Below are 25,279 nucleotides of genomic sequence, written 5' to 3' on the forward strand. Positions count from 1 at the left end.
AAAAAAAACCTGCTATATATGCCTATAAACTTTTCTAAGTCACTTAACAAAAATCTGATTGAAAAGTAATTGAAAAGTGATTGAAAAAGAAAGTAGTTGCCATTGTTATTTTTGAATAAACGTTAAAAAATTTTTTTTTTATTTTTTGATAGATTTAGATCATCTAATTATGTAACACATATAATTTAAGCTTTGAAACATAATTCTTGTTAAAATGTGCAAATCTTTATGAAAATCTATTTTGGCTAATTCCATGAGTTGGCGGATATGGTGATTCGAATACCTTAAACCATTCTTATGCTTTTTCCTTGTCATTGATGTCTACAAACGCATCTAGTTTGAATTGTGAAATCAAAAAATTCTCAGAAGTTCGATAGAATGGCAATTCGTTAAAGTTTTTGATTAAATATGTATACCCTAAGGAAATACTGATTTTAAAGGCTCTGGTAAAGAAATCCAAGAAAAAATCTAACAACAGCATAATCAATTTTAATATATCAGTAATAAAACTAAATAGATTTATTATGATAACAAAAGTAACAATAAATAAATCACAAAAGTCTGCCATCATTTCTAATATTATTTATTACTAAAACTGTCTCCAAGTAGTTCCAGTTCTATACACTAAAGAAAAAGAGACACCCACTGTGCACATATTGCTATCTTAACTGGTTATTTTTTAATTTAATAATTTCTATATTGATATTTTACAGTAGGTGATCAAAAGTATATAAACATTTTGATTTGCCAAAATTACGCCAATCATCACATGATGATGTAATATAAACAATACGTCATTTAACACTTAAGGGTAGAGAAATCGCTATAATTAATTTTTATTATAGTAAAATGTCCAAAAAAAAAAAATTCTGTAATACGATTTTCATTGCAATACCAACTTTTGGTAATACTTAACAAAAAAGGATAAAATTTACATGGTTAGAAAGCTACAGGTCTGAACTACTATTTTTTAACTTAAAAAGATATATTTGTTTAAAAACTTTTTTGAAAAACTTTCGTATGAAGTTTTAAAATGATCACGAATGTCTATATGTTTTTGGCGAATGTGAAATAAAGAAAATTATTGGGTTCCACATTTTTGGTTCATTTTTGAGTTGACGCGTCATATAAGTCTTTTCTAATTTTAGAAACAAATTTTATTACATTATTTTATACATTATTTTATAAAATATACATATATTTATCTTCGAGAATGGCGAAGCCACATTTTCCAATTCTTTTCCATTACTATTGCAGTTACACCTTCAATAACACCAACTATGTGAATATTTTTTTGCAACGTATTTCCATTTGGATTTGGCCGGTACAAGTTTATCATTATTTTTACCATTCCACGTATTATAAGCCAGTCTAGCAAGTGCTGAGCGTCTGCTTTTGTACGGACAATTTTTTTTCATGTTTCACGATAAATATTCAATGAGGTAAGCTCTTCATTATCACACTTGAGTTGACAATAAACCTGTATGATATCTTTTGGTGAAATTAATTTTCCACTTTCACGCAGCTTATTTATTATTTCTTCAACCACCTCTACCATTTTGATAGCATCAGTTTTTACATCAACTTCATGTACTAGCTCAGCTTGTACGCGTAAGCAGTTGTCACAATGTGCACATGGAGGACTTAAATTATCACCATTCCATGCAAAATATTCGGCAAGCATTTGCTTTTTACAGATATATTGTTCTTCACAAAAATGAACAACTTCAAATATTTTTTCACATGCTTTGGCCAGGTATTCTTTTCTTTTATTTGCCTCAAAACTATCATTCATATCTTCAGTTATACTACAAAATATATTTTTAATTAAATCATAATATTAATTATATTTCTTTACATAATTAATACTTACGATTCTCTACTTTGTGTTATAATTGTATAATTAGTGCAAATATCATGGCGGGTATAAAAAATTATACACTTCGCGGGATTATGGTCTCTTCCCGCTCTTCTGGTTTCTTGTACAAAATTGCCTATTTTAAAGGGTAAGATTAGTTTTATTAATAATGCTATTATATTTATTTCTTTGATATAATAGTAGTGTCTTACCTATACTCAATGGAAATGAATAATGTATTACCAAACGAACTTTTTTATCATTAAGATCCATACCAAAAGCATTAGTTGCAATCATAAGTTGGATTGTATTCTCTTTCCATGATTTCAATTTTTTTTTTTCTTCACTGTCTAAGGAACTATAATACACAGCCATTGGTAATCCAAGGCCAGATTTTTCCTGAAGTTGCTCATAAACATCATCACATATTCGTACTGTTGGACAGTAAATAATGCATTTCCCTTCATTTAATTCTTTTAATAGGGTAATAATTTCTCCAATGGTTTTTTCCTTAGTACTTTTAGAGTGCATTTTCATTGTAAGTTCTGGACGTGAAAAAGATAACCCTCGAACAAAAGCCACATCATTTGAAGCAAGTCCGAGATTCTCCAAAATTAGATAAGCATCAGATTCCTTGCAAGTTCCCGTAAGCATCATAATTGGACTACTTGGAAAGAATGTTGAAATTTTTCTTAATTTACTCCAGGATTCTCTATATAAGTTAAGTTTAATATATCAAATGAAATTTTTAAATTAATATTTGAATTATATCTTACCTAAAATGCTTGCATTCTATAATGCAATGCACTTCATCTATTACAAATGATACAGGTGCATATTTTGCGAAATTTAAAAGCATTCTGGTAAATGAACTATTGTTGATAAAGCTTTCTGCAGTTATATATAAGATTTTAATCAACCCAATAGCGATCTCAGAAAAGACTTTTTCAAAATATTGTGAAGGTTGATGCTTTTCGGTATAGATGCTAGCACATCCAATTCCAGCAGCAATTGTTTCGATCTATAGAAATATTAAATTATAATCTTTCTTTCATTAATTGTAGTAAATAATCAGTTTAACTTACCACTTGATCATCAATTAAAGATACTAATGGACTTATTACAACAGTCAAACCTCCGCATAAAATTGCAGAAATCCAATAACACATTGTTTTTCCTGCACCTGTACGCATTGAGATAAAGGTATATTTTCCATTTACATATGATGATATTGCTATTTCCTGCATATCTTGAAACTCTTGATATCCAAACATTTTTACAAGTATATCATATGATGTAGGTGGATTAGCTATTAAATTTTGTGGTGGTGGTATATATTGTTTATTTGGAAATTCCTGATACCATCCATATTTGAAACAAAATTCATGGTATCGACATAAGCCTAATGGAGAATACTTTGGAAATGCTTTGCAAGCCAAACATTTCTGAATTTTTTCAAAATCAAGTATATGTTTGGCAAATGTAGGTTCAAATTCTTTAGCTTTGATTTTTTCTTGAACATTACGTCCATAAGGTACGAAATCCTAAAGAAAATATTTTTTATATTATTTATTTATTTTATTTATTCAATTTTGAATTAGCATATGATGCTCACTGTACCTTATCCCAATCAAATGTTTCCAAGTTAGTTTTTTGTTCTTTGATTTTTTTGCCTCGTTCTTCATTTCGTTTAGCAATATCATTAGAATTTCTTTGGTTTTGTTTTTTTCATTTTTCAGCTATTTTACTAATATTTTTCTCATCAGTTTCAGAAAAATATGGAATATTACATGCTGATCGGGCAATTTTCAGCATATTTAACAAACCATTGTTATATTGAAGAACAGCTAGAGCATGTCGAGTACTATAGGTTTTCCAATAATCAATTTTTTTATCTTGAAAGCATAATTTAACTCGGTTGAATGCTTCATTATATGATGTTCTAATGTGAGTAATTAAGCTCTGTTTTGTTGGTATATAAAAGCATTCTTTGAGAAATTGACGAAACTTCTCTTTTTGATTAGATGTATATTCTTTTAAATGTGGTGCTTTTAATTGAATATCAGGATTTTCTTTTCTCCAACATACTTCATCTCAACAAAGACTATGATCATCTGAAAGGTGAGCAACAAGACCATCAATTTGTACTTTTTCTAATTCAGCATCGGATACAGTAATTTTATTTTCATCAAGTTTTCGTCCACTTGCTGCATAGACACATGAATTGTAATAGGTCATTATCGTATTTTCATATTCTTTCCACATGGAACTTTTTGCTGCAACATAGAATAATTAATAATTGAGAATCAGAATAAATAAAACATTTAGCAGTTTATTAATTATTTATAATTAAAATGAAAATAATTACAACTTTTTACATTCTATTCTATTACATAACTAATGTAAAATATTTACAATTATGAGTAAAAAATATTTGCAAAAAAAAATAATTTTCTATCAAAAAAAAATTATAATAAAATAAAGCTTAAATGATCAGCTAGCTGCATACTAATGACAAAAAGATAATCTAAAATTGTTAGTACTTAAGATTGTTTGTTACGTTAAACTGTTACGTTAATATTATGTTATTGGTAAAAATACTTAAATTACCTTCAATAACTTACCAATCTTTGCTCTAATATTTTTGCCAATATGTTTTAAATCCGCATATACTTTGCTCACACATGGAATATTATTTAAAGTCTTATTTGAATTTAGATCACCATCTACTCCAATATCTAAAAGTACTTCAGCTGCTTCTAATACTGGAACAATTTTTTCAATAATTCGTAATAATATTGCATGTTCCATTTGCCGTGACGTCTTTTCATGATTGCCATGAAAAACTTCATATTCTTGGCCATTTCTTTTTTTTAATTTACGTGGTTTTTCAGCAGTAGCAAAAGCAATAACAGGTTTGTGATCATATCCTATTATAAAAAAAATTGAATTTGTTTTTATTTTATTAAATATTGACAAAGTCTTTTTTCTTTTACCATCAAGATTTCCTTGATATATTAGTTCTCCACTAGCCTGGTTTGCATTCCGACAGTGAGACCAAGAGCAATCAAAACTAGTGGGTAATATTCTTTCCCCTTTTGCTTTAATATGTGCAATAGCTTTAGTTAATGCAATTTGTGCACTTATCTCCACTTCATCATTTATTTTTTCCAAATATTCATTTTGTTTATTATGATAATGACCTTTTGATAATTGTGCTGTTATACCTATTATAGAAAATATAGTTTGAAGTTGTTGCCTATTAACGCCACCAACAAGTCCTGCACCTACTGCAAGAGAAGAGAATTGTGCATTAGGTGATTCATTACTATATTCCGTAATTCCTTGACAGATCTTACACTTAATTTTAATTTGAAGATTATGACCGATTCTATGAACATCCAGTTTTTTTTTAGACAAATCAAGGTTGTGCCACGTTAAACAAGGTTGTGTATATATGCTGGTAAGATACTGATCTGTACTAACGAATATAGTAGATCCAATATTCGTTTCCTCCAATGTTTTTTGTATCCAATTATTTAATAATTCTTGATCTTTTTCTTCATGTAGCTTATATTTCAAGTTTTTCATATATTCATTATTGGTCTTAGCTCGCTTGATCCGTTTACGTGATGTGTCTTCTAATTTTTTCAAAGCTTCATATTCAACTGCAAGTGCTAAAGTTGCTTCTGGAGTTAATTGCATTCCTGGTTCTTTGATTTCAATTCCATGACAAATTATTGGCGGTTGGGAGATTACTGATACTTTTTTTAGTAGTTTTTCTCCTTTCTTTTGCATAGTAGTAGTTAATTTAGCAATTTTATTTTGAGATTTAGTTGCAGTAATGTTAAAAAGATGTGGATAAATTGAGTTTACTTTTAATTGTAAATCATAAATTATATTAGGATCACGCAAACCAAGAACGTCAGGAATAGAGATTTCTCCTGATAGTTTTATGTATTTTTTCATGCTTACAAAAAAATCAGAATTTGCTCCCGAATATATAAGTTCAGACATTTCCACATTTTCATAAATTTCCCAACTATATATAAGGTGTTCTCCATTATTACTTTGAATTTCTAAACGTATATATTGACCACAAAGTTTTCCAATTACACAATAACCAGGGAGTAGAGGAACCCATGGAGGAGTTGGTATATTTTCTTTTTTAGTAATGGCACGGTAATATGGATTAGAGCAATACTCTTTACTTGTTTGTAGTTCAGCATGGATAGAAAGAACTTCTAGTGTTCTGGATGTATCACAAAACATATATCCACCGTTTGCTCTTCTGAATATTTTCAGTGCAGGATTATAAGTTTGCATATGTTGTACCCAGTTAGGAAGTCTAAAATGTTTTAATAATTGAAAAACTATAGAAAAACATTAAAGAATTTCTCAATTTCTTAATAATAAATATTACTTTTCTTGCTTTTTACCCTTAGTTGACGTTGTCATTGTGACTAAAAAACTTTATTTTGCAAGAAAAGAGTTACAAGACACGGTTAATTAATATAGCCGGTATTTCTAATTTTGTATAGCCAGCTATTTTTAGTACAAGATGCGGTAACTTATTTAGCCGATATTTTTATCTGCACCTCGTGTTTAAGGAGATAAACAAATCTGGGTTTTTGGAACTAAAAACAAATGGACATTTATTATAATAAAAATTAATTATAACGAATACTCTACCCTTAAAATCATAATGAAAACTGCCACAGTATTTTTTTTTTAGTAAACACACTGTTACCCCTAGTCACGTGTAGAGTTGCAACTTACTACGCCAGAAGATCATGTGGAAAATTAGGATCTACTGTGCCCAACTGACCTAGCCGCAGCCAACTTAGCCTATTATTTTTATTATATTAATTATATTTAATATAAATGATATAATTATTTTAGAGTAAATTTATTCATCGCACGTGCGATGCATCGCCACTTTCCTTTTTTGTAAATTATTTATGTTGATCAACCTGCTTATACATCGCCACCCCCCTTAAAATGGCAATGATAAACATAAAAATTTGCATCGCACGTGCGATAAATAAATTATTTCATTATTTTATTTATTATATTTAATTTATTTATTATATTTATTATATTTATTATATTTATTATATTTATTATATTTATTATATTAGTTATATTTATTATATTAGTTATATTTATTATATTAGTTATATTTCTTATATCTATTATATCTATTATATTTATTATATCTTTATATATGTAGTAACTTTTATATAAATAATGTTGGTATTTTCCTTCGTTATAAGTTAAGTTCGAATAGGACCCAGATATCTAATATAAAGGTCATAATGGACTTTTGGCCAAAAACACCCTTTTTGCTAAAACTCAAAAAATCATTTTTTGTAAATATCTTAGCATCCAGTGATTCAATTTTAATGAACTTTTTTTTTATTTTGTAGCCCTCATTTAGCTCTACAATTTAAAAAAAATGTTCATCAAAATTGGACCACTAGATGCCGAGATATTTACAAAAAACGATTTTTTGAGCCCTAAAAAATGGGCCAATCTGCCGAAAGTGTGACTTATGACCTGTTTTGGAGATATCCAGGATCCTGTTCGAATTAGTTCACCTTAGTTCTTTTAGTTCCTATTAGTTATTATTCTTGTAATTATAAAGTTCTATAATAAAGTATAACCCTTTACACTATAAACGAACTCCCTATTTTAAGCATGTCTTGTTTGATTGGATTTCAGTCATAGTTAAACGTACTTAATCTTGCTGACTGCAAATCATAGTTAATCTATTCAACGTACTGAATCGGTTAACAACACACCAAATATGAGGCTACTTATCCCAAAAATCTGATATGCGATTATTTATGGTTATAATTGTGGTCAATCGGATCATATAATTGCAAAAAAATTGGGGTGTGGTAAAACTGCCATTTATGATGTACTTAAACATTTTCATGAAACTGGCTTTTTTACACCCAAAAAAATCAGGTTATCTGCTACTTTTTAATTCACCAACATGACAAGAACTCAAAGCTTTTTGTTCAAGTAAATGGTGAAAATTGTCGATTCTATTCAAAAAAGATTGCAACTGTATGTTTGGACAGCTCGTAAAAAGCAACCTGTTTCTGCAATTACCATACACTATAACCTTAGAAAGGTTGGACTTCGTGCCTGTATTTCCTGTCGCAAATCTGCAATGACAGAAACACATCTTACCTTGAATGGGCTTTTGCTTACAGAAATTAAAATGGAGAAGTGTACTTTTTCAGATGAAAGCACTTTTACACAGTTTCAACAAGATCATTAGAGAAAGGTTTGGTGTAAACCATGAGAAATATTGAATCCTGATTGTATTGCAGTTACCATAAAATACAGCCCTAGCAGAATGTTTTGGGGTTGTTTCTCCTAGCATGGACTTGGACCAATTGTTCTGTTAAAAGGTTCAGTTACAGGTAAAACCCATACCAAAATTATTCAAGATTATGTCGTATCTACTTTGGATGAGTATTTTCTACATAGTAATGGATAGGGATTGGAACCGGTTAAGGTTAACCGGTTAATTAACCAGTTAAGGCGGTTAACCGGTTAAGACCTCTCAAAAAACGGTTAACCGGTTAATTTAACCGGTTAAATTAACCGACTAATTAACCGGTTAATTTAACCGGTTAAATTAACCGACTAATTAACCGGCTAACTTAACCGGTTAAAATACAGATCATCCTAAATTAGTCATTCCTAGCCAACTTCTAACTTTAACTTTACTAGCATTAACTTTAATTTTGCCCACCCTAATAGATTCGATGATAAACCTGCAATCTTATATTTTAATATAATATATTGCATATGATATTTATAATTTAACATTATTTATGTTAAAATATTCTAAAGTTATAACCTTGATTTATGCAGAAATCAGCATATGATCGGATATAGTATTTTAAATAAGAAAAAATGCAAAAATTTGAATACTACAGTGGCCATCAGAATTGGAATGGAATTTCGGATAGAACTAAAAATATAATTAAAAAACTTTTCAACTTAGTGCTGATACCGGTGACCACTGCATGACTGGGTAGTAAGTAATTACAATATATTGTATGTAATTTTTTACTAATGTATACATTTTAATGTAAATATTTACCAGAAATTACTCTTAAATAATACTATTAAGTTAAAAACACAAAAATTTATCTTTAAACGTGCGTTAAAATACAAAAAATAGGCCTCTAAACACACGTTAAAATATAAAATTTATATATTAACCAGTTATTAACCGGTTAGCCTCATTACAAATTAACCGGTTAATTAACCGATTAATTAACTGACTATTAACCGGTTAGATGCTCTAATTAACTGGTTATTAACCGGTTAAGCTTTTTTTTGACGGTTCCAATCCCTAGTAATGGAATTTTCCAAGAGGATAATGCTCCACCACATCATTCAAGAGTCGCTATGGCTGCCCATGAAGATGCAAAAATTGTTGTGCTTCAATGGCCAGCAGCTTAAACCCTATTAAGAATATGTGGGCAGAAATGAAAGCAATGGTGTGTCATCATGACCTACCACCATCTAATATTCAAATGCTTGAGAAGTATGTTAAAGATGCATGGGATGATATTCCTCCAGAATATTTTAAAAAATTAATTGACAGCATGCCGTGTAGAATTGAAGCAGTTATTGCTGCAAATAAATATAATATTAATTATTAATATATAATTTTTTTTTACATATAATTAATAAAGGACAATCAGATTAATATATTTACTTAATAATTTTTATTTTTATTATATTTTTTTATATGAAATTTTTATGTTAAAAAATGTCCGTATACTTTTGATTGCCTACTGTAATGGTTCTTTGTAAATTCTCTATTCTTTGATTGTTCATGTAAAACTTTAACTGTTTTTCATTTCTTTAAAAATACATCTTTTATTAACTTTTCAATTATAGAAGATTTTCTACTCTGATACTTCCTTCTAATGTTATTATTTGTCTTTTCTCAGTATTTATTTACAGAAACTGCAAGATCATAGTGATGGCTTAATGTGCAGTAACTGCATATATGTAATTTCTTTACGATTACATAATGTGGTTACTATGTATTTATAACGCAGTTACTGCGCATTAAGCCATTGCTACAATCTTGAAAGTTCTTTAAAATGCATTAAATTATTATATTCTTCACTTTTAATATCATTAAAAATTTCTTTAAATGTATTAAAATAATCCAAATAACAACTCTATATAATAAAATTCTTTAATTTCTAAATTTAATTGTACTTTATACTTTTTCATAATATGTTTGGGTTTGTTAAGGATTTTTTTTTTTGAATGAATTTTCCTCAATTTGATTTGATATTCCGTCTTTTTCACATAAATTATTCTAATACTTTATTTATTTTACTATAATAATACTATCTTACTTCCAAAATATTATGATTCATGATCCAATTTTAAGGGATCCGTACAAAATCCCGACAAATGGCCCGCGTTATGCAGAATTATTCAGAGTCACGTGATGTGTTTGACCAGCATTAGAGTTCGGTTGTCCCAGACCTATGTTGAATCCATATTTTAGTGTTAAATATTATTTGTTGATATATATATATATCCTTAATATATATCCTTTGTTGTTAGTTTTTAAAGTGATTCTGCTTTATTTATTTATTTATTCATAACATCTTTGACGTACTATGTTACGGTAAATTTTCGTTTTTCTCTAGTAAGTAAATATTTATTAGTATTTTTATTTACTCTCCCCTTTACACTTTAAATTATTCAGTACTTAGAGAAAAAAGGGAGTCCATTATGGGATCATTTACACACATTTTTAGCATAAAAAAATACACCTATAGTACATAAATTATCAAAAGTTGATACTAGAACAGAGACAAATTCAACCTAAAATTATTTGTTCGTGATTAAATATAAATTCCGGACAATATTATGGTTATTTATGGTTATTTCTTTAAACGGCAAATTTTCCCGAAATTAGTAATTAACAATTTGTGATTTTAATAATGTTTATTTTTTTTATTTATTGGTACTAGTCTTTTTGTTTATTTCTAATTATTTTAAGAAAAAAATTTTTATGTATATAAAATTAAATATAGAAACGTAATAAAATGTTCTAACTATTTATATATTAATATATTATTACATAAAAGTTGTATAAATAAATCCTACAAGACTAATTAAAATAACTCCAGAATAATTATAAAATTGATGAGTAAGTTTCTGACCGGCAGATTTAAAGTTATTAGCAATATTACTAGTCATACTAGGACAACGTTCTTCATATTCTTGTAATGGGTTGTTTTTACCAATAAAAACCTTTTGTAAATTACGAGTATCAGGAGGATGAGATGATTGATAACTTAAAAGATTCTTATAAGATTGTTTGTTACATTCATCTTCACATGATAAAGCATTAAAAGTATTCTTATCTGTAGTGGTTGTATTTTGATTCGCTTCCGATTGTTCAAAACTTTTAACCGTACAATATTCTAAAAAAAAAAAGAAATAATTTGTTAAAAAAATTTTATATATATGTAAATGATATTATATACTTAAATACTTAATAACTTACGGTCATTTACTTTCAAACAAAAATTATCTCTTGTAGGTATAGCCACATAATATTCAATCATAGTTGATATAGCTCTACCTCCGTCACTACTAATATTAGTTCCACCATTTCCAGTTCCATTAGTAGAAATATATTTATTCACTTCTACATCACAAGCTTTAGAAACTTCGGTATAAGCATTTTTAGAATCTGATACACTACATGCATTATTTGCGGTATCAGCGCAAGCTTGATTTAAAGCTGCTGTTATTTTTTGTGAATCTAGGTTTTGTAACTTTTTATCATCATCAGGAGGATTATTTACAGTTAAATAATAAATGAGAATACTAGTAAACAAGCATTTGTCAGAAGGTGGTTTTTTAGTCTCGATAAATGATGAATCCGTTGTATTATGTTTAAAAAGGGCTTGTTGACATGGTGTACATGTTGAGCCTTGTTGTATAGCGAAAGTTAGTTCACAAGTAGCTGCTGCTGGAGGTGTTTGATCCTGAGCGTAAGCGAAGAGGATTAATACGTTTAATAATACGAAAAAACTAAAAGATTTCATTGTTTCTATTGTTATATCAATAAGGATTTTTTATTCAGAATGTAAATGTTTTTTGTAAATGTTTTTTGTAAATGTTTTTTGTAAATGTTTTAGTAAATGAGTTTTTTTTTAATTCTGACGGACTAAAAAATTCGATCTTTTTATAATATTAACGTAACACGAATTATTATTATTACGATTGTTGAAAAAAAAAGGAATTAATAAAAATAAAAAAATAAAACAAGGAAAATTAACAAAATGAAAGTAAGACAAGAAAATTATTAAACATAAAGAACTTAAAAGAATGTGTACCTTCTTTCTAATTGTGATCTAGTTTCAGTTTATGATAAAGTTTGTCTCAATTTTTTTTGTACAAAAGAAAGAAAAAGACAATAATAAAGTTTCATTTTAGTACATTGTTACATAAAAATGTATGTTACGCAATTTTTACCTATGAAAAAAACTGAGAGGTTTACTTTTTTTTATGAGTATGATAATCAATTACTTAATTTTGAAAATTGAAACGAAATAATATTAATGAAAATTGTTAATAAATGATTATTATTATATGTTGTACAAAAAACCTTTGTTTGAAAAATGGATTTGTATCCCACAAACATTGGATTTCGGTTATTAATAGAGTAATTTTGTGTTTCATTACATATGATCAACCAATAGAAAGAATAAGGGGTATAAACTTAAACCTAATAAAGGATAATTGTTAATATATTTAGTAATATATTCATAGACTAATAGAGAATCATAGACTAATAAAGAATGAATTAATATACTTTTTTTTTCAAATTGAAACTTTTGTATTAATTAGCTTAAATTAAGGTTACGAGCGAAAGAAAATTATTTTATACGTGCAGTTTATACTTTTTACATTTATTATTAAAAGATATGTATGTACTACATTAAAGATACATTGTATCGAATAATATTAAAAGCTAAACAATAATATTAGACCTAAATTGGATATTTGAACAATTAACTGATTAGGTCCTTGTAGAAAATTTAATCCATAATTTTCATGAAAACTCCGTGGATGTGATACATTTACGGAAATAACATGGAATAAAAAAATTTTGATATGATTGGTTTGGAGAAAGCGATCATAGATTAGTAACTTTTTTTTGAAGAAAACAACAATTCAAAAAGTGCTATATCGCACAAATGTTTTAAATATTTAATAAAAAGTAAAGAATATAACAATATTGGAATTGCGAGTAGAAGATGTACAAACGTTGACTTTAATCTATTGACCTTATTTATTACGAAGCAATAGACGCCAACTAAATGAAAGTCAAATTACAAACATCTTATTTATTATTATAATGGAATGATTTAATCTAGAACGTAATTAACAAGCGTGACTAATTTTCCTCTCTCATTTTCTGTAACGAATATTTGATCGGTATTTACTTTATAAATTTGGATTAAATGTACTTTTTATTTAATTTTCGTCTAAAGAAGTAAAGATATATTCTTCTCTTCATTTCTTTCTCTTAATTTATTCTCTCTAAACACTCTTCTGCCGTCATTTCTAATATCATTTATCTCAGTATATTACTAACACTGTCTCCAAGTAGTTCCAGTTCCATACACTAAAGAAAAAGAGACGCCTACTGTGCACATGTTGCTATCTTAACTGGTTATTTCTTGATTTAATAATTTCAATTTCCAGTCGATATTGATATTTTAATGGTTCTTTGTAAATTCTCTATTCTTCGATTGTTCATGTCGTTCATGTAAAACTTTAACCGTTTTTCATTTCTTTAAAAATACTTCTTTTATTAACTTTTAAATTATAAAAGATTTTCTACTCCGATACTTCCTTCTAATGTTTATTATTTGTCTTTTCTCGGTATTTCTTTAAATGCATTCCTCAATTTTTCTAACAGCATATAATTTTTTTCGGATATTAAATTATTATATTCTTCACTTTTAATATCATTAAAAATTTCTTTAAAATTCTTTAATTTCTAAATTTAATTGTATTTTATACTTTTTCATATGTTTGGGTTCGTTAAGGATTTTTTTTTCGAATGAAATTTTCCTCAATTTGATTTGATATTCCGTCTTTTTTCACATAAATTATTCTAATACTTTATTTATTTTATTGTAATAATACTATCTTATTTCCAAATATTATGATTCATGACCCAATTTTAAGGATCCGTACAAAATCCCGACAAATGGCCCGCGTTATGCAAAATTATTCCGAGTCACGTGATGTGTTTGACCAGCATTAGTTTCGTACCTGTCGGGATTTCGTACCAGACCTAATTTTAATGATGTTGAATCCATATTTTAATGTTAAATATTATTTGTTAATATATAATATAAATATATATCCTTAATATATCCTTCGTTGTTAGTTTTGAATGTGATTCTGCTTGATTTATTCATAAAATCTTTGACGTACTATGTTACGGCAAATTTTCGTTTTTACTCTAGTAAGTAAATGTTTATTAGTATTTTATTTTCTCTCTCCTTTACACTTTAAATTGTTCAGTAGAGAAAACAAGGGAGTCCATTATGGGATCATTTACACACATTTTTAGCATAAAGAAATGCACCTATGGTACATAAACCGCGTTAAAAAGGTGACTTACCCTAACGCAACGCACCGAAATCAGGAAAGTTGTCGATCAAAAAGTTGATGCTAGAACAGAAACAAATTTAACCTAAAATTATTTGTTCGTGATTAAATATAAATTCCGGACAATATTATGGTTATTTCTTTAAACGGAAAATTTACCCGACAATTTGTGATTTTAATAATGTTTATTTTTTTTTATTTATTGGTACTAGTCTTTTTGTTTATTTCTAATTATTTGATGATAGTCTAAGAAAAAAAATTTTTTGATATATAAAATTAAATATAGAAACGTAATAAAATGTTCCAACTATTTATATATTAATATATTTATTACATAAATGTTGTATAAATAAACCAATTAAAATAATTCCAGAATAATTATAAAATTGATTAGTGAGTTTTTGACCATCAGATTTAATTTCTGATTCGTTACTAGCAATACTATTATTAACAATACTATTAGTAATATTAGGACAACTATTTTCAAATATTTTTAATGGGTTGCTTGTACTATTAATAATCTTTTGTAAATTAGGAATATCAGGAGGATGAGATGATAGAAAACTTTTGATATTATTATAAGATTGTATTGTACATTCATCATCACATGATAAAAAAGAAAAAGTATTCGGTTGCTGAGATTGAGTTTGATTCGCTTGTAAAAGAATTGCATTATTTTTAATCATTCTAGCCTTACAATATTCTAAAAAATAATAGAAGAGAGAATAATTTGTTAAAAAAAAAAAATATGTAAATGATATTATATACTTAAATACTTATTAACTTACCGCCATTTACTTTCAAACACAAATTTTCTCTAATAGGTATAGCCATATAATATCCAAGCATAGTTGAAATAGTAATACTTCCGACACTTCCATCAGTTCCAGTTCTATTATTAGAAGAAAGATATTGATTCAATTCTGCATCACAAGCTTTAGAAACTTCGGTATAAGAATTTTTAGCATTCGATTCATTACATGCATTATTTGCAGTTTCAGCACAAGTTTTATCTAAATCTTCTATTGCTTTTTTTGTAAATTGGGATATTCTTTCATCAGGAGTATCAGGAGTACCGGGAGTAGCGGGAGTAGTAGAAGGAGTAAGAAAAAGATAATAAAAGAAAATTTTATCAGCTAAACATTTGTCAGAAGGTACAGTTATATCAAGAAAACTCGGATTTGCATTATTTTTAAAAATTGCTTGTTGACATGGTGTACATGTCGTGCCTGTTAAAAAGAAAGTTTGTTCACAAGTAGCTGCTTCTGGAACTGTTTGATTCTGAGCGTAAGCGAAAAGTATCAATACGTTTAAAAATACGAAAAAACTAAAAGATTTCATTGTTTTTATTTATTATTTATTGTCTATAAGAAAATCAATACAGTAAGGAATATTTTTATTTAGAATGTAAATATGATGTTTTGTAAAATGATTTCTTTAAAATTTCTGACGAACTAAAAATTCGATCCTTTTATAGTTTCATATGTTGTAATTTGATTCATTATCAATTTAATTTAATTTTTGCTTTTCAATCCAAAAAAGGATGAACAAAAAAAAAAAGGAAAAAAAATAAAAATAAAAAAAATAAATCAAAATAGAACAATTAACAAAATGAAAATGATAATGAAAGAATATATCTTCTTTTCGTTTTTTTATTAATTAATTATGATCTATTTTCAGTTTATGACTTTGTTATATTAAATTTTATGATGCGATTATTCAATTTTGTACAAAGAAAGAAAAAAAAATAAAAATAATTAAATTTCATTTTAGTACATTTTTTAACGGAATTCTTAATTCTTGCATGCATAAAGTTTTTGATAAGAAAGAATAAAACTGTGAAGGTTTAAAGTTTAAATAAACATGTAAAATTATTGGCCAATGTAGTATTTTTGAAGTATTTCTGCTTAATAAATAAAATACAGATAAATTTATATGTTGCGCATTCCTGGTTAGGCATATGAAAAACTGGGTAATTGGTTTACCTTTTTTTTAATACAATAATACAATAATAATATTAAATAAAAACTTATCATAATCTGATAATAATGGTAATAATGGGATGAAATTGCCTTTTAAAGTTCATTGTTTATGTTGTACTAATTCTAACAAAATACCTTTGTTTGAAAAATGGACACAAACATTGGATCTCGTAATTTTGTACTTCATTCACTGTTTCATTCCTTGTTGAAAAGAAGAATAAAGAATATTTATTTATATTAATTGTTAACTGTTAATATATTTAGTAATATATTCAAAGACTAATAGAGTATTCTCTTAGCTAACTCATTGCGGCGGATTTATGAAATTTGGCAAAACCCCTGCTGCGTCCTCGGGAATTAAAATTGACTTACTTCAGAAACATTAAGCTTTTTTCCTAAAAAATGTCAAATGATGACGCACCTTTAACACTGAAAAAATTGGTAGAAATTTGGTGACTAAAAGACTGTCAAATATTTATTTAATTTGACATGACGGACAAATTTTGAGGCACTTCATAAATCCGTGATCATATTTTTAGTTTTTACTCAGATATGTTATTAATGACTTTTTTTTTATAGGAAAAGTGAATTTCTCTTCAAATTGAAATTTTTATCTACTCAAATTAAAAATTTTCGCTTATACGCAGTGAAATTCGATATAATGGAACCATCCGCTCCATTAGTAAAATTTGTCAAAAATCTGTTATATCAAGAGTTTCGTTATATCGAGGGTAAAATAATTATACGTCCGTTCCGGATATATCAAGATTTTACTTATGATCCGTTATATCGAGTTCCGGTATGTCTTCACTGCGTAATTTGAGTTAAATACGCTTTATACTTGACAGGATAAGGCTTATTACAGTACAGAATTTTTTAATTGTTATAATTATTATTTTTAGATTTTATAAAAAAAGGTTTCAAGTATATTATAGTCAAAATTCAAAGTACACGTTAAATTATGTCGTTGTTTTTTATGGCGGAATACCTCTGAAATTAACAGGATACAAGGGCAGCCTGCCGTATAAACTAACGGTACCTGCTATAACTAGCGACGGGTATATAAAATGGCCCACAAAATCAATATATTAGAAGGTGTGACATTAATTTTTTTTTTGTTAACGACAATCTTTAGAAACTTTCTAATAAAATTTTATTAGTCTATAAATCTGGTTATAAATGTCAAGCTTTCTAATATTTGAAAGAACCCGCTGTATAAATTAACTGGTACTTGCAGCAAAAGATAACAGGTACCTGTCGTAAGTTACAGCGGGTACTCGTTAGCGGGTACACGCTATAAATTATAACGAGTGCACGCTATATTAAGTGATGCCATAGATGTTGTACAAACGTATTTTAGCATGGAATCTTCAAATGATCTCTTTCTGAGGTTATATCTTGTATATAAGTTTTTCCATTTGTCGCCATTTTTCAATGAAATTCGTACTACCATTTGCATCACCGTCCGCATCTTCCTCTTCTTTTTATTATAGATTTTTTGTACAATTCTTGCCATAATTTCTCTGATTTTGTAATAAATTTATGAATGGTTTGTAAGTTAAACTTACGGATATTAAATCTACTACATTAAGGTATCCTAATATTTCTTCCGCTATTTGAAATCCTGTTAGAAGAAATGTATTTTGTGAAAGTTTATAGTAAAAATATAAATATAAATTACCGAAAATTTGAAGGGGGATTTTCATTACCAAACAAAAATTGAAATTTTGTTTTAAAAGAATTACTGGTACATATTTATATTTTTTTTCTTAAAAATTTTTATTAAAAATATTGATCTTTTTCATCTGTTTATGACTCAAATTACAGATTTTTGAAGTCCAAAATCAGTCAATTCTTTTAGCCATCTCCTATTACTTCTCATTATTCCATCACTATACTTTTCGTCTCCCATTATTTTCTATTCATCTTTTCATTTTCCATTATCTCTTTTCTCTCCTGTTTATTTCCTATCATTTCTTTTTGTCTCTCATCGTTCCCTTTCGCCTCCCATCACTCCTCTTCATCTTCCCATCACTTCTTTTCATCTCTCATCACTCCTCATCATCTTCTCATCATCTCCCATTCCTTATCGTCTCCCATCACTCCTCTTCATCTTCTCATCACTCCTTTTCGTCTCCAATCACTCCTCTTCATCTTCCCATCACTCATTTTTGTCTTTCCATTACTCCTCTTTATCTTCTCATCACTCCTTTCGTCTCCCATCACTCCTCTTCATCTACCATCATGCCATATTTCTCCTTATTGTTTCCTATCACTTTTCACTTTCTTTTTTACTCCCTTTCATCTTCTATTACTTTCCATTACTTCATTGTTATTTCATTTTTTTTATTGGCATCTTTCTTCTTTATCATTGTAATTTGCTATTATTTCTTTTATTTGTATCACTTCATTAAAAATACGGTGATTTTTTTCTTTAAAATCGTAATGTGTGACTTAAATTTTAATATTTGCAAATAAAATTTCATTAGATAAAAATATTTATTCCACTGAACGTCAAAAAATATATATTCACATTCATTATTTTATTTATTAATAATCAATTTTTTTTATCAATTACTGTACTTATGACGTAATCATAATTTTATATTTTTTAGAAGACTAATTTTTCCGGAAAAGTAATGAAAAAATATTAAAATATTTAAATTTCCTCTTAAACTCACGTTTAAAAAAAAAAATATTTTTTTTTCGCAAAATATAAAGTAACTCGTATGATCACATCATTACAATATTACATGTTCGTCCTGTGACGGAGACAATAAAGGCTAATTTAAATTCCGGATACGTGAAACCTACGTAAACAATGAGCTATTTTCGATCATTTATAAAAAACTATTTTATATTTTTTAAAACCTTGGAATACATCTGGAAAAAGTAATGAAGTACAAAGTGAGAGGATGTTTTTGCAAGCATGTATAGATTAATACGACAAAAATATATTTGTCACACAGGGATTAGGAAATAATCATATAATATACATTTTTGATGTTAATTTGATATAAGTTCAGTTAAATACTTCATTACTACAACAATAGTAATTATCTTCTATATATACATTATATTTTGGAGATTAGATAACAAATAAGACTTCAGTATCTTTATAATGGTCGGGCACATGAATTCGGGTCACCATGCAGTCCAGTGATTCGCTTAGGTCCAATTATAAAATTTGAATTTTTTGTCATTCGCTTTATAATGAGTTATTAAAAAAAAAAAATTTTTTTTTATTAATTTGATATAACTATAGTATACACCTCTTGTTAAATTAAGATGCAAGCATTCTATTAAACATACTACTTGCATAAGCTACTTTTAAATTTTTGTCATGGGATTCTAAACATCCCTTATATAAAAAATATTTATTTAAAATCTATATTTTTTTTTACTAATTGTAAAAATTTAATAAACACAGAGAAAAAAAAAGTAAACTTAGATCGATTTAGTTCAGTCATTCATATGTCTGCGAAACATCTTTCCATTGTGATCACGCCTCCGGATTCCGGAAGTAACTTATTTAGATAAGATCAACGTAGAATCTGCAAAAACAATTTGCCTTCCATTAAGGTCTGGTTATTTACTGTAACACCAACTTCGTTATGTAACGGCGCTGAAGGCTGAAAATTTTTTTTGAAAAAAAAAAAACCTCTTTTCAATTTTCATTCATGTTCAAGTTTTCGTGATAAATATTTAATAAAGAAAAAAATAAGATTACTCTATGATATTACCATTTTTTTATAAAATAATATGAAATTTTTTTAATGATGACAATGAAATCAAATGAAAGCCTCAAAATTTCTCTATTTTATTACAATATTTTAACTGACTTAGGAAAAATATAATGAAAGAGGGATATTATTATTTAATATTTAAAAATCTCATGACAATGTAAAATTGAGATTTATTAAAATCATACTATTAATCATACTGTTAAAAGAAAAAAAAAGAGAAATTAAAAATAATCAAGAATCTATTAAAAAATTTTAAGTTATCTATGAATTTTCCTTTTTTTATATAATTTAAAAAAAGAAATTTTTTTTTCAAATAATGATAAAATCTATTTCCGAAAGATTTAGATCAAAGATCAAAAGATAAAGAGCAGATTGAAGATCTCGAATAGCATAGTATGAGAAGAAAAAATATAATATTTTTATCAAATTTAGTTAAACGATAGATCATAATAACAATGAAAATGTCCATTTAAGGAAAGTTTATAATTCAAAACGATGAAGAATATACAACTTCAAATAAAATATTTCGAATTTCAAAAATTATATAAATCCTTAGTTTTTTCCTTTGAAAAAATCTTCAGTTCGATCTAGAAGTCGAAACAAAATAAAAAATAAAATAAAAAATAAAGATAAGAAGTCTAAAATTCAATTATGAAGTTCACGACTCTTGCTTGTTTGGCAATCTTGGGGATTTCGACCTTGAATGAAGGTGATTATATTAGCTTGATATAAAGAAAATAAAATTTTTTCTAATTCCATTTATATTATATGTATAGTCAATGCTGCTCCTATTGCCGAGATCGGATTAAATAATAAACGCGATTCAACACCTTCATATGATTATAAAGACGAGAAGGACAAAAAAGATGATTATTATGGTGGCAAAGATGATGAATACTATGGCGGCAAAGATGATGACTACTACGGCGGCAAAGACGATAAATATGATGATGACAAAAAGAAATCCTACTACAGACGATCTGCCTTAGCCTCCCCGGGCGACAAAGATGATGATTACTATGGCGGAAAAGATGATGACTACTATGGCGGCAAAGATGATGATTACTATGGCGGCAAAGACGATAAATATGATGATGACAAAAAGAAATCCTACTACAGACGATCTGCCTTAGCCTCCCCGGGTGACAAAGATGATGATTACTATGGCGGAAAAGATGATGATTACTATGGCGGCAAAGACGATAAATATGATGATGACAAAAAGAAATCTTACTACAGACGATCTGCCTTAGCCTCCCCGGGCGATAAAGATGATGAATACTATGGCGGCAAAGATGATGATTACTATGGCGGCAAAGACGATAAATATGATGATGACAAAAAGAAATCCTACTACAGACGATCTGCCTTAGCCTCCCCGGGCGACAAAGATGATGAATACTATGGCGGTAAAGATGATGATTACTATGGCGGCAAAGACGATAAATATGATGATGACAAAAAGAAATCCTACTACAGACGATCTGCCTTAGCCTCCCCGGGCGACAAAGATGATGAATACTATGGCGGCAAAGACGATGATTACTATGGCGGCAAAGACGATAAATATGATGATGACAAAAAGAAATCCTACTACAGACGATCTGCCTTAGCCTCCCCGGGCGACAAAGATGATGAATACTATGGCGGCAAAGATGATGATTACTATGGCGGCAAAGACGATGATTACTATGGCGGCAAAGACGATAAATATGATGATGACAAAAAGAAATCCTATTAAAATGTTTTTTGAATAGGTTTTGCATAATATTAATTTAGTTTCCTTTTCCAGAATTTTAATTTTAAATTATTTGTAAAAAAACGATTTTATTTGAAAAAAATGTGAATAGTTTCTTTTTTATTTGTAAATTTTTTTAAATTTTTTGAATAGTTTCCTTCCCTTATTCGATAATGAATATTTACCTAGTTATCTAAAACTTTCAACGTTACACGATTTTTTAATTCTTCTTTTGTGAAATAATATTGTAATTAATAAAACTAGATATTCCAGGCTAATTTTTAGTCTATTTTGCGTGTCAAAATTTCTGTGCCATTTATCATGTACAGTTGAGATTAGCTCGATTATCTCTAAAGAAAATCACATACTGATAAATTTTTGCAAAAGAAATAAAACGATTAACAAGTAGTCAAATTATTTTTCAATGTGCTAGATTTAAATCTATGATCGTAAATATTTATCAATATATACTTTTGAGCGCCAACCATAACGAACATTTAATTCCAAAAATTTCGTAATTTTATATAAATTCAAAGAAGATACGTGATTGGGCGGCAAATACAATTATGTGATGTCTCCAAAAGGATTAAAACAATAGAATTTTCGATAGAGAAAAATTCTTGATGGCATGAATAAATTATTGAAAAGAAACTTTTCTAACAATGATTTTTTTGCAACACAATTTTATAAGGATCATTTTAACGCTCACCAGTGGTGAAATTCACCAGGGGTAAATTCACCAGTGGTGAAATTCACCCAAGGTAAAGTTCACCTATATTACATAATTATTAAAATTTAAATTGTTTTGTTTTGAAAAAAATAATAATTTTATTAATAAAAATATTTATATAAAATATATAGTTTAAATATAATAATATATTATACAATAATTTATAATTTAGTATTATTATAAAAAATAGATAAATCCTATAAGTATTAAGTAGATTTTATACTGCTAAACAACTTTCAATTAATAAAGGAAGTAAATTTCATTTGACTAAAGTGGTGAAATTACACTCTAAAGTTAGTAAATGGAAAAAAGAAAAATTCGAAAGTTAGTACCATGATGAAAAACGTAGATTTCTCCATATGTATTATATCTATACCCATAATAATTAATATATAAGTAGTTTCGACCTTGCTGAACAATTTTCAATTAAGTTAGAAAGTCGATTTCATTTGACTAAAGTGGTGAAATTACGCGCTGAAGTTAATAAACAGAAAAAAAAAAATTCGAAAGTTAGTACCGTTATGAAAAATGTAGATTTCTCCATATGTATTATATCTACACCCATGAAAATTAATATACAAGTGCTTTCGACCTTGCTGAACAATTTTCAATTAATTTAGTAAGTCGATTTCATTTGATTAAAGTGGTGAAATTACGCGCGGAAGTTAATAAACAGAAAAAAATTTCAAAAGTTAGTACCGTTATGAAAAATGTAGATTTCTCCATATGTATTATACCTACACCCATGAAAATTAATATAAAAGTAGTTTCGACCTTGCTGAACAATTTTCAATTAATTTAGAAAGTCGATTTCATTTGACTAAAGTGGTGAAATTACGCTCTAAAGTTAGTAAACGGAAAAAAGAAAAATTTGAAAGTTATTACCATTATGAAAAATGTTGGTTTCTCCATATATATTATACCTACACCCATGAAAATTAATATACACGTAGTTTCGACCTTGCTGAATTAATTTAGAAAGTCGGTTTCATTTGGCTAAAGTAGTAAAATTACGCTCTGAAGTTAATAAATGAAAAAACAATTTTGAAAGTTAGTACCATTATGAAAAATATGGGTTTCTTTATATGTATTATACCTACACTTATAAAAAATAATATACAAGTAGTTTTGGCTCTGTTGAACAACTTTTAATTAATAAAAAAAATTGATTTCATTTGACTCAAGTAGTGAAATTACACTCTAAAGTTATTAAATAAAAAATATAAAACTTTAGGAGTTAAACAGTTAGTAGTGTTATAAAAACACAAATTTCTCTATAAATTTCATTTCTAATTTATGAAATTGAGTTGTATGGGTTTAATAGTATGTTTGGAAAAAAAAGTTACAGTTTAAAAAAATTCATAAAAAAATTTTTATTTACGTGTATAAAATTGTAAAACGTAATACAAACAAAATTAATATAAAACTAAAATTATCATATTACTGGTGAATTTCACCAGAGGTAAATTCACCCCTGGTGAATTAATTTTAAATTAACCACTGGTGAATATAAAATTAATCCATTTTATAATTATCAAAGAAAACCCATTCGTAGAATTTTAAATTTATGACATAGTGATAAAATTATTATGCCGCAGACGATTTTGGTTTCTTTCATTAATTTATCATTGCATTGCAAGGATGTAAAAAAAATAAATCACTCAAAATAAAATCTCGATATACTCTTCAACTGTGCAGCGTCACGTTATGACAAATTTATATCCCTGAATCATGCGTAAACATAAATAATTATTTTTTGAAATCTGATAAATCACATGATAAAAATTTTTAATTCACGGATAAAAACTTTAATTCTCTTTGGAAATAAGTTCATAACTTCAAACAATAAAGTTGCGACTCAATTAAATCTTAAACTTTATATTATCATCTGTATTTAATTAATTTCATAAACTTCGTGATATGAAATATCGTAATGGTTTAAAGAAAAAAAAAATCGAAACGAGGTGCAAAGTGGTATTACTATCACTTCCAAGCAATTCCATCCAGCAATGTGGTCCATTGAAATATGTTCCTCCAAAACAATTTATTGAAGATAATTTTGAACTTTGCGTAGTTAAAGACTTAAAGCCAAATATTATTAAGAAAAAAAATTTAGATGTTTCTTTTGGTTGCTGAATTTAAATAATATTAAAATATTATCTAGTACTTTTGAACGAATTGTCTGTATTAAAAAATAAATTATTAATTTTTTTACTAAAAAAAATCTAAAAATAATTTTTCCGTACTGAGTTAAAATTAAAATTTAATAAAAAGACTCCTCCAAAAAAAAAAAAACCTCTTCATCGCGAAATCTAGTGATTTGTTTCTATTAGAACACGAAATAGATATAATCAAAATACAAATTGTAAGCCTAACTATTTCGTCTCTAATCCACTCATAATCTAATAAGAAAGTTTATTTATCCAAAAAAAACTGAAGATAATCACAAACTTAATAAAAAGAACCAATTTATCTTGAATAAATGAAACTTATATATAAAGGTTAACTTTGTTACATTTT

The 25,279-nt window shown here is 27.3% G+C and overlaps 4 protein-coding genes across 4 annotated transcripts; 1 reads left to right on the forward strand and 3 right to left on the reverse strand.

Moving 5' to 3' along the window:
- Positions 1-1,414: 1,414 nt before the first annotated feature.
- Positions 1,415-6,316, reverse strand: OCT59_018907 (uncharacterized protein; the record flags this gene model as incomplete). The annotated part of the gene is made up of 11 exons (XM_066135684.1): positions 1,415-1,808; positions 1,874-1,994; positions 2,071-2,570; positions 2,635-2,879; positions 2,944-3,402; positions 3,479-3,537; positions 3,685-3,906; positions 3,994-4,134; positions 4,483-4,788; positions 4,855-6,206; positions 6,282-6,316. The coding sequence occupies 11 exons, from the start codon at positions 6,314-6,316 to the stop codon at positions 1,415-1,417; spliced, it is 3,834 nt and encodes a 1,277-aa protein (XP_066004950.1).
- Positions 6,317-10,999: 4,683 nt separating this feature from the next.
- On the reverse strand, positions 11,000-11,979 carry OCT59_018908 (uncharacterized protein; the record flags this gene model as incomplete). Its single annotated transcript, XM_025327077.1, has 2 exons — positions 11,000-11,349; positions 11,433-11,979. 2 exons carry the CDS (start codon positions 11,977-11,979, stop codon positions 11,000-11,002), a joined length of 897 nt encoding a protein of 298 aa, XP_025173042.1.
- A 2,895-nt stretch (positions 11,980-14,874) lies between these two features.
- OCT59_018909 (uncharacterized protein) lies at positions 14,875-15,904 on the reverse strand (the record flags this gene model as incomplete). The annotated part of the gene is made up of 2 exons (XM_025311308.2): positions 14,875-15,266; positions 15,352-15,904. 2 exons carry the CDS (start codon positions 15,902-15,904, stop codon positions 14,875-14,877), a joined length of 945 nt encoding a protein of 314 aa, XP_025173041.2.
- Positions 15,905-20,942: 5,038 nt separating this feature from the next.
- Positions 20,943-22,032, forward strand: OCT59_018910 (uncharacterized protein; the record flags this gene model as incomplete). The annotated part of the gene is made up of 2 exons (XM_066135685.1): positions 20,943-21,000; positions 21,068-22,032. 2 exons carry the CDS (start codon positions 20,943-20,945, stop codon positions 22,030-22,032), a joined length of 1,023 nt encoding a protein of 340 aa, XP_066004951.1.
- Between the last annotated feature and the right edge of the window lie 3,247 nt (positions 22,033-25,279).

This window comes from Rhizophagus irregularis, chromosome 28, assembly GCF_026210795.1.
Source record: "Rhizophagus irregularis chromosome 28, complete sequence".
Lineage (NCBI taxonomy): Eukaryota > Fungi > Glomeromycota > Glomeromycetes > Glomerales > Glomeraceae > Rhizophagus > Rhizophagus irregularis.